This window comes from Hydra vulgaris, chromosome 15, assembly GCF_038396675.1.
Source record: "Hydra vulgaris chromosome 15, alternate assembly HydraT2T_AEP".
Classification (NCBI taxonomy): domain Eukaryota; kingdom Metazoa; phylum Cnidaria; class Hydrozoa; order Anthoathecata; family Hydridae; genus Hydra; species Hydra vulgaris.
In genome coordinates, this window is record NC_088934.1 from 29,188,574 (window position 1) to 29,203,893 (window position 15,320).

Sequence of the window (15,320 nt, forward strand, 5' to 3'; positions counted from 1 at the left end):
ATAATATAAATATTTTAAATATAATTGTAATATAAAAATATTAAATAAAAATTATTTTTGATACTGAAATACCGATATCTACCGAATACCGGTTTTAACGAACACTGGTATCTAATAAGTTTTCAAAATGCAAAACGCATTTTATCTACTCTTTTTAAGATAACATATTAACTATTAGGCGGTGTGAATTGTTATAACAATCGCATTTTACGTTGGTTGGTGCATCTTAATGTACAATTGGAACAACAGCAATTTGCGTTACTTGACCAAACGAAGAAGTTGACGTTGTATTGGCATATGAGTGTTGAACCACAATATTTCCTAGATTTGAAGTCATTGTGACCTCTTTATTATATATTATATTATGTATTTGGTTGTCGATACAACGTCGCACAATAAGGTATTTGACCAAAACAGTAAATCAAAATTATTTAATTTTAAATTAGCCTTAAAACGAAAAAAAACAAAAAATATAATATTATTTCAAAAGCATAACCAAGTAAAAAAGAAACGTTTTTTTAATTTTATATTGAAATATTTTAACTATTTTAAAACCTTAAGTGAAGCCTTCTTCATCTATACTAGTAAATAAAGTTGAAAACTACAAAGTGAAAAATAAAAACTTATTTGTTTCAAATCTGACAAACAGAAAACAATTTTTTATATTATGATCCAAGTAATAAAATTCCATACTCCATAAATTTCAGGGTTTCAGTTTTTATGCAGTGTTTAGTTTTTTATGATCAAGTAAAGAATACCCTCCCTCCCACACACACTCAGTTTGAGGGGGCCACAAACATAACATGGTCATAAAAACTGAACACTGAATAGTTTATACATAAAATTTGAAAGCTTTCAATGAATATGTTACAATATTTATGATAAAATAAGTAATTCAACTCATTGTCCTCACGTTTAGGGTAAGAGGGGGGGGGGGCTAAGGTTTTAGGGTTTAGATTAGGGTTATCTTTTTGTCATACATATGAACGTGAACAAATTTGTAATATTCTTTTTGTTTAAAAGTTGGTTATTTCAAACATTTAAAAACCTTCCTATGCCACTGTATATATATATATATATATATATATATATATATATATATATATATATATATATATATATATATATATATATATATATATATATATATATATATATATATATATATATATATATATATATATATATATATATATCGTTCTCCAATGTATATATATATATATATATATATATATATATATATATATATATATATATATATATATATATATATTTATATATATATATATATATATATATATATATATATATATATATATATATATATATATATATACCGTTCTCAAAAAAATACACAAAAAATGTCACTTTGTCTACTACTTTTACTATTACGAATCGCGTGTACAATGCAAACAACACTAAAGGTTGTAACATGCTATTTAACAGTCTACTAAGTAAATCAACTGTTTCTTAGCTACTTTATAGATGTCAATAGTACATTTAATCTATTCAATTCTTAGCTTAACAAGGTGCAAGAACGGTTTCAAGTGTATTTGCCGAAATAATTCATTCTACTGTCATTCATTTCAACGAACTGTTTGGCAATCTTTTTAATGTTAATTTTGTCGAGATGTTTTTTGTGTACCTGAGGAAGTATGATGTTGTTCAGGTGATTGTCTCCAGTTTGAGACCTAACCCATGTTTTTACTCTCCTTATTACACTAAAGCTTCTTTCACATGATGATGTTGATAGAGGCATGGTGTAGTAAAGCTTCATTAATTTGTGTGTTTGTTTATTGGCGACTTTTGCAGATGGCATGACATTGAAAACATCTGCAATTGCAGCCACTCTGGATGCACTTTATATTTTGATTGATGCAATAACATTGTATAGGTTAACAATTGTTGGTAGCCATTCAACTCAACTTTTAGTTCCAAGATGTAAATATCATAAAAAAATGGCATTTCAAACAAAAACGGTGGGGAATCTTGTTTATTCACCAATGAAGTCAAAACTTCTTCTATATTTTTTACAGCTGTTAATCCATCCTGTTCAAATCTTTCCCTCAAACTGTTCTGAACAGCATCAATTGCTTCAAAATAAGATTTCCTTGGGTTTTGCTTTAATTTGATAAGACAAGTCGTTGCAACGCCTAATCTAAGCTTAATCTAAGCTAATCAACGCCTAATCTAAGCTAATCGCGAAATATTTTAGGTATTACTTTTTGTCTCTGCGTAACTTCGGTTTCAGACTCATTGTCTTGCTTGATTCCAGATATTTTTTTTGTCGTCTTTAAAATTCTATCAAATTCCTAATCTAATCTAAGTTCTTCATATCTCTGAGATGCATTATGAATGCAGAATACTGCGACATCACCTGTCAGATTAATTTCTTGTAAATGCTTTGATAGATTCTTTAGAATAGCAAAATGCTCAAAGGTGCTTTGCAGTTCAAAAAGTGTTTTTACTGATGAAAACTAATTAAAATAAACCTTTAATTTTTGCTCTTGTTTAAGCACCAATAGTCTAGTCACTCTGAAGACTGTTCAATATTGTTCTGCAATCTTCTCCAACACCACTTGTACTGCTTTTGTTCGTGCTGTCCATCAAGTTGTTGACATTGACTTCAATCGCAATGTTCTGTATTCATCTTATTCGGACTCATGCAATATATTCTTTAGGATTTTTTCGGAAAAGGCAATACGCTTTGTATATGCCCAAAAATTGCATAAATTGACTGGATAATCCTGAGAGAATCTGACTGTAGTGATGATATTGCACATGTATTCTTAACAATCAGCTTGCTGCAATGTGCCTTGCAATGAAAATATTTTGTTTGCTGTCCAAAAATATTTTTCAGTTTTGCTGCTAAGCCTTTCATAACTGATGCTCCATCATAGTCAATTCCGGCAACTTTTGTACATCCCAAGTTGCACCTATTGGATTCTTCATCATTATCACCTCTTATACCTACACTCTGTCGAAGCAATGGTTTCAATATTCCAAAATGAGCTAGCAAGCCTTTTCTTCGAACTGCTTGCTTCTTCATATACATTTGGTCAATTTGAGCATTAATTGTTGTAATTTTTATATTTTCTTTCTCAACCTTTAAAGCACTTGCAGCTTTATGAACACTGGAGTACTCGTGATCTTTTAGTGCTGCTGCAGATCTGCTCAATGTTCTAAATCCTTTCCCGACTCCATGCTTGAACACTCCACCAGAACATAAATTACATTTTGTACAGGTTTCACAAAAGACAGCTTTCAGTAATTAATCATAAAATAACCAACTAAACTCATTAAACCAAGCCTTAATACAAGTTCTTCTATTTTTGTTACTGTTTTTTATCAATTTCACTGAAATCCTCCGCTTTTCTAACAAGATTTTCCGTTACAAATTTTACCATCTTTTGCATCGGACTCCTGTTTTCTGTATTGTCTATTTTTTTACTGCCAACTTTATCCTGATTCTGTAGTTCACCGTGAGGGTTCTCTGGCCCCACCGGTTCAGTTATTTTTTTTTTCAACAAAGTAGTAATTTTGGTGCGATAAGGTGATGCTGCTGGTTTTGATAACTTCTCAGTTTTTTTCTTTTGAAGTCTTTCGGCCTTTGGCATGACTGTTCAGTGGTTAAAACCGTTACATATTTAAGTTAAGATTACGATTATGAAATAAAAATACTAACTAAAAAAACTATTGCTATATTTGTTTTATAACGGTATATTGTCTTTACAATGTGTTTCTTTCTTTCTCTTTTTCTCAAAAAATAAAAATACAAACTCAAAAAACTATTGCTTTATTGCAATAGTTTTTTGAGTTTGATTATTTAATTGTTTCTGAGTTGTACCGCTACTGTTTATTGATACTGGGTCTTTTTTTCTCTTCAATAAAATATTTTTTAAAGTTTCGTTTAAATCGGTTTTAAACTGTTTTCTCTTTAAAAAATTTGAAAAAAAACTAACCTATTTCATTATATGTGTATAGAAAAAATAAAAGGCGTGAAAATAAAATATTAAATTTGTTAAATGCTCTTCCGCCGTGTTTTATGACTAGACCGTTAGGACTTCTAGGGGCACCAAAAATAGAAATTGAAAAAATTAAAAAAATTCTTTTTAGTAGTAAAAAAAAGAAACACATGCATTTAATTATCGCATTTTATTTTTATACAGAAAACAATTAATTTAATTTTGGATTTTTATATCAAAGACAATTGCGTACCTTAAATGTACCTTTGCATTATCAATGGATGACTTGTAAATGTGGTAAATGGTTTTGTGATACTTGTTAGGTAATACTTCAATTTGAATTTATATGTTTTTGAATACAAATTTTGTATTCAAAAATCCACTTACTAATCATCCATTGATAATGTAAGCGTCTTGTTAATGAGTTTTATCAGATTCATCAGTTATGGGTTTAATAATAAGTGTGGTTTAATAATGAACAAATTATGCAACCAACTTAAGCTTTTCGGTCATAGTTAGAACTGTTCTTTTACCAAACGTATTAGGATGCTTTTCATTTACACATATTTATTACCAGTGGCCATAATTTTGAGCTGCTTGTTTTTGGTTTAATGTTACTTTATAATTTGTTTAAATTCATTTGTTGATTTAATTAATTTAAATATATCTAGAATTTAATTTCTGTCTTCTTATTTAGCTGCATCTAAATCTTTCGATGTGCCAAATGTTTGATATTGTTTTAAAGCTAATTCGCTTAAAACATATTTTTATACTATTTAGATTGATAAAACCATCAAATAAATTTATTTTAAATATCAAATATAGTAAAGCGTTGGGCTTAAGATACTTAAAAAACTTTGATGCAAAAGGAGATAAGTATTATTTTGAAGACGCTTGCCTTACACCAAACAGTCGTTTTTGTTCAAAATTTAACATAAAGTGTTATAGACCTTTAATTTTTCGAATACCCCTCTGCGTTTTTTCCCAATTTAAATGGTCTGATACCAAATAACATCTTGGTTCGACGTTGGCGCATATTTAAATATCCAAAGTTGAAATATTTGCAACTATATAATCTATTAAATAATATCAATGCCATAAAAAGTACTATTGCACCTTATTTAATTATCTATATATTAATACGGTAATGAATAGTGCGCATAGTTACGCCTAATGTTCGTGTTGTTAATGACGGTTCTGGATTCAGTAAAATACACCATTTCTTAGTTTTTAAGTAGTTTCTAGACTTTTGAATGCGCGGTTATATATTCCATGCGGTCTCTCGCAAGCAAGCAAGCAAGCAAATTAGAGCTGATATATTATTATTTTCGAAAAGAATTTATGTTGTTCATTGTTTAAAATAGAAAATTTAAATAATCGTTTGTTTGTTGTTGGTTGTTTTTATTTTTCTAATTTTTATAGCCTGTTTTCATTTTTTAGAAGAAGTTTATAACTAAAATTTCTGTTTTAGTAAACTGTTTCGGTTTTGTCGTTAGTCTTTTTAGAACATTTTAAGCAAGTATTGCTTTATTTTCTGGAGCAATTAAGAGGAGCTGATGGCTTTTTTTAGTAAGTTCAATTCATTTTCTTATTTATAGATTAAGATTACTTTTTGTAGAAAGAATAATGAGTATAAAATTTTATTTGTGTTTAATATGAAAAGTTAAATAGAATAAGATTGTTGTTTGTGTACGTTTATATACATAAGTTTGCGTTTATTTCAATCTATTTTATATTGCTCTATATCTATATGTATATTTTATATTCTTAGGAAAAATAATAAGGAATAGAAAAATAAAATAAAAATTCTTCTGGAATTTGTCAAAAGAATGTTGTGTTATGCTTCATTTTAAGGTATGTGAATATGTATTTATTTGAAATTTATAATTTTGTTCTTTAATGGTTTCATCTTTTTCATTACAATGTTGTAAATTGTAGTCTGCATTCTTTGTTACATTAAAAATAATTAATGCTAATAAATGTCGTTTTATAGCTGTTAAAGGTTTGCTTATATGTTTATCTTATGCTCAAAGTTAAAAAAAGTTTTTGATAAATATGTGTATGAGATGATATATGTAGTTTGATAAATACGTGTATGTCGTGATATATATAGTTGTTTTATAAATGTGTTTATATAAATGTGTTTTTATAATAGTATGAAATGTATTTTATCCAGGGATGCGAAGTCCCAAAAGGACTCCAGCTTTTTGTATCTACTTTTTCCAAGTCTGTAGTGTCCAGAAGCTCTGAACATGTTTGTTGACTTATTATCTGCTATAATAATTTCATGAGTTTTAATGACTTGAAACTTATTGTTTATAAGCCAGGAGTCCTTGCCGCCATAATACCTAAGAATTCTGGGATTCCTTTTTGGTACTCTGCATCCCTGATTTTATCTAATGTGTACATGGTTGTTAAATGAGGTGTTTTTATATGTTATATAACATTTAAAAAAATATTTTGTTTTATAGTTAGTATAACTATAACACACAATATATTTGAGATATAGATCTAGAGCAAGATTCGTCAACCTTACCAGTCAAGTGGTGTTACTGCTTTAGGTCTAAGTGTAGTCTAGCCTTCAATATAACTATTCTGAAAATACATAACATCTTTAATTATTTTTTGTGTAATGTTGTTACCTTTGGCTTATCTTTATGTTAGTGTCTGTTGTTAAAAATGATTAATAGGTAGTTTCATTACTAGAACTCGCTGCTTATGTTTCTTAATATAAATACATTAATATAATTTCTTCAAGCAGAAGCATAAATTAGTGACTTTTAACTGAAATAGCACAGTGAATATTATTATTATTAGTGCGCATAGTTATACCTATTGTTCGATATTAGTTACAATTCTGTATTCTGTAAAATACACTATTTCTTAGTTTTTAAGTAGTTTCCAGACTTTTCTTAACGAATTGTTTTCTTAAAGAAGTCAAATTTTATTAAGTAATTAGTTTATTGTAATCTTTTTTTAAATTGTACTTTTAAATCTGTTATAGATGTTAATATTGAAAATATAAGTTACTATAATTTTTATAGTTATAATATGTTTGTTTTTCTATATTTAATATACCATTAATCATTTTCATACATTTTTATTTAAGTTTAATTGTTTATAATTTATTAAGAAATAGATTATTAGAAAATTCATGTTTACTGAGTTGTTATTAATCATGATCGAGTTGTTGTACCAAGGAAATTGTAGAGGTCTATTTATAAAATGTACTACATATGTTATAAAGAAAATTTTGGATTTCATATGTTTTCACTAATAAATAGTTCAATATATATATATATATATATATATATATATATATATATATATATATATATGAATATATATATATATATATATATATATATATATATATATATATATATATATATATATATATATATATATCCTTGGAGTTGCAGCAGCGTCATTTTTTGTGTGTTGGGGGGGGGGGGGGGTTAATAGCCTGTTTTGTACATAACGCATTTATAAGTTTTATTATCCATTTTGTTCAATGTTTTCTCCCAACACATGAACTATCACGCTGTCCGCATCTCCAAGGATATATGTATGTATATGTATGTATGTATATGTATGTATGTATGTATGTATATATATATATATATATATATATATATATATATATATATATATATATATATATATATATATATTTTATTAGAAACACTTAACTGTTTCTAATAAAAAAGGATATTTGTTTGTTTTCTAAATTTTTTTTATTAGAAACAAAATAAATTTTAACTTTTTTTTATAAGTCTTTGCTAATATGGTTGCAGGTTTTTCTTAACTTTGATTAAATAAACTTAAAAAAAAGTAATACAGGTGTATTACTTTTGATGATGGCAAATTAATTTTATTTGCATTTATTTGGTTTCTTTATTTTATAATTTTTCGAATAAGATTTTTTTAAATAGGCTAAATCGAGTTGAAGTTAATCTTCGCCAAAATGTAAGAAGATATGTTCGACGAGGACGAATGTATTCTATAGCAAGAAGTAATGCTATTCCAGATTATAACTATTTAGGAGAAATGAATCAAATTTGTCAGGCACTACTGTGGTGCTAAGAAATTTCCAGATGAAACACATTTTCTATGTTGCCATAATGGTAAGGTAGCTTTACCTCCACTTTCACCATTTACACAAGTTTTACAGGATTTATATACCGGGAATTATGTAGATCGTAATGCTAATGTTAATTTTTTAAAACATATTCGAAATTATAATGCCTGTCTTTCTTTCGCTTTTTTAAAGCAACTGTAGTTCAACCAATAAATCATGGGCCTCCATGTTTTAAAATATGTGGCCAGATTTATCATCGTGTAGGTAATCTTAGGCCAGATCAAGATATTCCACCAATATATTCTCAACTATATATATATGATCCATTTGCAGCAGTAAATTTTAGAATGCAACAACGTGGTAATGATCTTTGTTTACGTGATTTAATGTTTCAATTGCAAACTTATTGAATATAAAACTTATTGAATATAAAAGCAAATATACTTTTATGTATTTATATGTTTAGTAAAAAGATAAATATAGTTAACTTAAAATTGGTTTTTTAATTTTGTCTTTCATATTTTAATTTGGTTTGTTATTTTCGCTGGATTTTAGGATCAAGGGTGTGGTGTAAATATTCTATTGTTATTTTTTATTGTTGTGATGTTTTGTGTTGATAGACTGCTTGGCTATCTTCACGTTGGAGTCTATTGTTAAAAATGAATAATTGGTAGTTATTGGAACTTACTGCTTTTATTTATTTACTAAAAGCCAAGACAACATTTTGCTAAAAATGCAATTTATATCTTAATTTGATTTTTATTTTTTTTTAGTATTGTTAATCCTTTTGTACTTGGAAACAGATTTTATAGTTACATTTTTGATAAATGTTTATATTAACTGCCATGTCAACATAGGTTACTATAAATAGGTAAATCGATTTTGAGTTTTTATGTGGTTTTTTATTTTTTTATTGTTTTTATTTTTTTGTAATTATGGTATCATAATTCCATTTTTTTTTTCTTTAAGATTTACGATTGACGCATTTATACGATTTATAAAAAAAAACCTGATTTCTTTTTATTGTAAATTTTTTGTCAGTTAAAATGATATAAATATATGCAATTAGTTCAATTTTTTTTAAATTTCTCTTTTTTATGCCTAATAATTTGTTGTACGTAACTTAAAAGATGTTTTTAAAGAGGGGTCGCAACTAAAAACAAACTAAAAACCTTTAAATACATGGAGAATATTGTAGTTTTGCGCATTTGTCAAATACGAAGTTACTTAAATTTTATAACGGGTTCAACTAATTAATTAGCTTAGTTTGCATTTGCAACACTTTTGAGGAAAGAAAAAATTCTTATATATTTTAAATTCTTATATATATTAAAAAGAAAAAATTCTTAAAAATGTAAATCATTGTTTTACATTTTATTATTTTGGTATAAAGTCTTCATCAAAAACTTGATTACTCTTAATAAAAATAACTTTATTCTCCTGGCCACCATTAAGGCAAAAACGAGGAAGGGAGGTCCTTTATTAGTGTCAAAATATATGAGAAAATATACTTCAAATATACTGTCCTTTATTAGTGTCAAAGTATACTTCATATTAATCTTATTAATTAAAGTTCATGATATAAAAAATATAACAAGAATTTAGCTTTACTTTTTCGTCAATTTGAAGCATGATGAAGTGTTATTATTTTGTGTCAGTAACTAAAAACGTATTGTGTTAAACTTTGTAATGTCTAGGAAAATGGTTCTGCCATACACTGATATGACCTATGTCAGTTTTAAATTACTCAAATAACGTTAAATAATTGGTAAATTAATATATTTTAATTTTGCAGATGGCTTAATTTTTTAATTTGAAGGCGTTTTTCTTACATAGTATTAGTTAAGGTTTCGCAACTTTAAATTGTGGAAAACAGCCACTGTAAATTAAGTAATAGACCGACCGTAACCCGTATTACGGGTTGCTTTCTGCTAGTACTAATAATTCTATCTTTACCTTATCATCACCTTTTGGTACTTTTTTTTTCTTCTTTTCAAATATTTTCCATTTAATGTATGAATATAATTGAAGCCTTCAACAGAGTTTATAAATAACTTTTTGTATTGATATTTTTATTTATTATAACTTATTTTATTATAATTTATTACTAATTTTACTATTGCTCTTATTTGTGAAATTTTTCAAAAAAAATATTTATCTAAATTTAAATTAAAAAAAAATTATTTAATAAGATTCTAGCAAGAGTTTAAAAAGGGTGGTTGGCTTACAACTAGACGTTAGAGGCTGATCAAAAAACCAGAAGCTAGAGGTTAGTCCCAAAAAAGAATTTAGAGTTCTAGGAAGATTAAACGTTCCTCCTCACAAAACTTTTAAGGCTCAACTGAAGAAAAAAAAGTCAATAACACTCTAAATAAGTAAAATGTTTATTTTAATTTTTTTCACATTACGTTGTTATATAAGTTTTTTTCCACAAGAGTACATTTTGTTAATTTGAACAATGTCTGTTGCGCTAAAGCCGGAAATTCTGTTATAGTTGTCAATGAGCCTTTGCTTCGAAGGATCTTTTGTTGTTATCGTTTTAGTGTTAGGCCTTGCAAATGCTGTTGAACTAAATTACAAAATACAAAAACAATTTTATAAATTTATTCGAAACATTTATAAAAACATTTGTAATTAAACTCGTGGTTATTATCTATATTGAATATTATTACTGTTACCTATAATGCATCATGGAACTTAAATCATATGGTGTACCAAGAGAATCCACTTCGTTTGAAATTGCGAAAGCATACGCCCATGCTGTTAAATGTAAAACAATAAATACAATAGAAAATTGCAAAACTTTATTATGAAATATGATTGCGTATTGCAACGTTATACTTTTTATTTTAAACTATTTATTTATTAATGTCAGGGGTGGGCTGGACCCGGCTCAGTCCGGCTCGCGCAAGCCGGTGGATAAAATTTTTAAAACTCGGCGAGCCGCTTGTTAAATTAACCTTAAAACCAAAAATAAGCCATTTTAATAGTATGTTTATGCAAAATATGCACATCGCGCTGATGTGCCACACATTCGCAAACATATCATGTGCGCAACACTAAACACACATGATGTGCGTACGTAAAATACGAAGTGCTTGGCTCTTGCTTGTGAGTGATCTTGTAAAGTTGTAACAAGTAACGAAGAAAATAATAAAGCGGGCATCGCCCGCTCTATTATTTCCTTTGTTACTTGTTACAACTTTATTATTTTTATAATTTTTTCGTTTTCTACAGATTATATAGGGAATGCAAATTTTAACGTAAATAAAAAAATCGGAATTCGGAATTCGAAAATAAATCTTTTCGGAATTCTAATTTAATAATATTTAATTATTATTTTATTTTTCTAAAATATGCTTTGAGGAAGCAGATATCGCTTAAAGCTGAGTCTCCGAGTCTCGATCGAACTTTTATACAAAAGTTACCAGCAACAGAGAAGGCTCGCTCAGACTCCACCCTTAATGGCGAGTTCAAAATCAAAAATTAGTAGATTATTTGCTGTTCGAGGAATTTCATTTCAGATTTAATTCTTGAATTAATGCTCTTACTTATAAATTCTTGAATTGAGCTGGACAGTATGTTGTACAATAAATTCAATTGAATTTTGTTTTTGCAACTTTTGCATTAATGTTAAGGGCTTAGTTTTTGTTTTCTAATGCTTACCTACGTACAAAATATTGATGATGCTTATTTAAAAATTATTGATCTAAATAAATCAATACACACCGCTCCAGGGTTGGCGCGAGTAGGTGTCACGTGAAGGGGGGCCATTAAATTTTTCAATAAGAGTTCAATAAGAGCTATAGAACTCCACATCTATGAAAAAAAAGTTCAAAATTTAATTTCATCAAATGAGTTCAAATGCATACCATTTGATTACAATAATAAATTTGTGCCTCTTCCGAGAGAGCAATTATTAGATAGTGTGGCAAAGAATATGAAAGCAAGACTTTTATCGGCTAGTCATATAAATATGGATGAATATAAGAATGAGAACAATGACACTGATAACTATGAAAAATTTATGCAGCTCTTCGAGATTTTAGAACCTTCTACCTGGTCGTTTGATAAAATTATGTCACCGTTGGCTAGAAGGTGAAGACATGGTTAGAAAATTATGTGAAATTTTAAAGTTTAAAGTAAATGTTAATGATTTTCGTGACTTTGTAGATGCAAACATACAGCTGAAAAATGTTCAGTTACCTAATTCAATTTTAAGGGCTAAATAAATAGCAAGCACAATTGCTATTAGCAGTTCAGAAGCTGATAGAGGTTTTAGCCTTATGAACTTAATTGTATCAAAATTAATTAATTAGTTAGACATATACGTAGCGCAGTATGTTAAGTTTGGAATTTATCAGTTTTATTGTGCAATAAATATTTTGTTTAGTTATTTTGTGCAATCAATGTTTTGCTATGTTATATATATTTTGTACTGTAAAAAAAGTAATGAAGACAATTTACGCATTTACCGTTTGTTTTTTTGAAATAATACCAAGCCGGTTGTTCAAAATTTGGCTGCCCACCCCTGATTAATGTTGTCTTTTAAATGGTATTTATAACTTGTCAAACAATACTTTTTGAAAAAAGTGGCAATTTTTATGTAGTTAATAACATTGAATATATTGTTTCATTACTGTTTTTTATTGTTAGCGTTTTGATAAAGAAATAAATGCTTACGCCCATCAATATTTTTGGTATGAACTATAACATGTTGATCACGGTCAGGACGGCATTGTTCGTGTTGAAGACCTAAATTGTTAAAGTTTCTATTTGGTTTAATAAAATTATTTGTGTAAACATAAAATTTTTTAGTTAAATAATATTAATAAAAAAATTTAAACTAAAAAAAAAGTTTAACATAGTAGAAATTAAAGAGTTTTTTTTACCGATGCTGTGTCCAATTTCATGAAGAGCAGTTCCTTTATCAAGACAACCAGCACCTAATGAAATTCTATTTACGCCATACATTCCAACCGGTGAGTTACATCTATACATAGATATATATAATTTAAACGAAATGACGATATTATTGTAACATGTCAAAATTAGGGGCATCTTAACAACATTGTTTTTATATAGTTATAACTAATGTTATTGCTGGGAGCTGTTGTTAATTAGTTGTAGCCGAATTAGCTATCATAGTTGTCAAACGGCTCTTTTTACTTTTACAAATGTTGCTAGCCAATATTCCACCAGGCAGCTTTTAATTGAAAAAAAAACAACTGACAAACTCATTCAAAACATATGTAAAAAAGATTTTGTCTTTAATACTTTGTACCTTTAGTTATTTAAAAAATATAAAAGTTGGAGTATTAGCAATTTTGCTCAGCAACATTTGTTTATAATATAAAGATGCAAAACTCAATCAGGTTGTTGATCTCAAACGTTGTATATTTATATTTACTATAATTTTGCCATCATTGATGACAAAAAATTAAAATAATTTTTGAGGTGTTGTTAATGTAGGTAATCTATGGTAGCTAAATAAAGACTTTTCAGCATATATATTATGACAAATTAGAGTATTTTTATTTCTTACCCATTACCACTGAAGAAAGATATATAGTTTGACTCTGTTTTCCGTGGAGTAAATTTTAAACACGTAAATTGGTGGTAATCAGCAATTGCTAAATTTACTGCATCTCTTCCTTGTTTTCCTGAAAATAGTAATTTTTATTTTTTGAGCTTATTTTGCAATTCAAATTTTTTTTTTTGTAAGTTTATTAAAAGTAATTAACAACAGTTAGGAAAATTTTCTTACCTAAAGAACTTTCAAAAACATATGGTATTTTTCCATTTGGCCAACGTCTGTTTCTGATTGAACCAAAAGGACTGCTTCTATTTTGTACCCTTTCCCATTGTTCAGGTGACAATTGTATATCTCCCTGATAAAAACCAGGGGCTAAATTACATTAAAACATGATTAAAAATAAAACTAACTATTTGTCATTTATAAATATATATATATATATATATATATATATATATATATATATATATATATATATATATATACATATATATATATACATATATATATATATATATATATATATATATATATATATATATATATATATATATATATATATATATATATATATATATATATATATATATATATTTGATCTGCGTAATTTACTTTATATGTTACTTTCTTAATGTATCTGAAAAAATACCTCAAACGTCTTACAAAACAAATTAAATAAAAATTTTAAACCGATCTTTAGTTATCGCATTTGTTTGAAATTTTTTTTCTTAATTTAAGTGAAAAACTTAATGCCAACATATTAATTTGAATGAGCAGATTTGATGCAGAACTGTTTTTCTCTACATATCTAGTTCATAAATTCTCAACTGTTGAAAGTGTGAACAAAGTTTTATTTCTCAACAAATGCTAAGAAAATAAGTTTGTTTTTAGGGAAAAGAAAAATGTAAAAGAACTCTGAGCTGCTACAAATATTTTGAGTTTAAATAGTCCTGTACTTCAGTAAGAGTGAAAAGAAAAAAAACACGTCATTAAATCCGAATGTCGATGCTTTGTAAGAAATCTTCATTTCTCATAAAAAAAACCACCAAAAAAAAATTGTTTTATCAAAAACTAATGTAAATAGAAGTTAAAAAATACTATTTATTGAACATTTCAAATCCTAGCTCTATTGTCAGAGATAAATTATGAACTAATTTTATGTAACTTTTACTTACTTTCCATCTGCTTGTTCCATCCTGCAGATAAGGCTAAAAGACTTGAACATACGATAGCAGTCAACAGAAACATGATATGCTTTATATATATCTGGTTTGTTTTTTCCTTATAAGTATGTTTTATTATTGTTAACACCTGTTTCTTGAGCTAACATACAACCCAACAAGTAAACGGCGGTGATTAATATTCGCTTAAATTCTGTTTCAAATGCATTTATTTAATTGAACATCTGCCAAGAATTGTTTGTACTACCCAAATATTTAATATGGAGACAACTTAAGCAATTTTTACCAAATCATTACTAAACAATGTTTTGTTGCTGATTCCAACAATGTTTAACAAGTAAAATACTTATCTCTTTTTTAAACAAAAGTCTTGTTTTAAAGAATTGAAGTTTTTTTACTTGTCCTTATAATTAGTATAGGCTTAGATCAAGTAATTAAATAATGGAATTGATGCTGATAAATTTTTTGCGTTAAGAGTCAATAAAACTTCAATCAGTAATACAACTAGGGACTTTTACTTATTTTGATGTAAAAACGCGTAAAAATTAAATAAATTA

At 27.1% G+C, this 15,320-nt stretch overlaps 1 protein-coding gene across 1 annotated transcript; it reads right to left on the bottom strand.

Annotated features, from left to right (window-relative positions):
• Positions 1 to 10,412: 10,412 nt before the first annotated feature.
• Positions 10,413 to 14,938, bottom strand: LOC100212670 (astacin-like metalloprotease toxin 5). Its single transcript, XM_065820201.1, has 7 exons — positions 14,758 to 14,938; positions 13,814 to 13,954; positions 13,592 to 13,709; positions 12,939 to 13,039; positions 12,730 to 12,801; positions 10,725 to 10,806; positions 10,413 to 10,615 (listed from the first exon to the last, which is right to left on the bottom strand). The coding sequence occupies exons 1-7, from the start codon at positions 14,828 to 14,830 to the stop codon at positions 10,459 to 10,461; spliced, it is 744 nt and encodes a 247-aa protein (XP_065676273.1). The 5' UTR covers positions 14,831 to 14,938; the 3' UTR covers positions 10,413 to 10,458.
• Between the last annotated feature and the right edge of the window lie 382 nt (positions 14,939 to 15,320).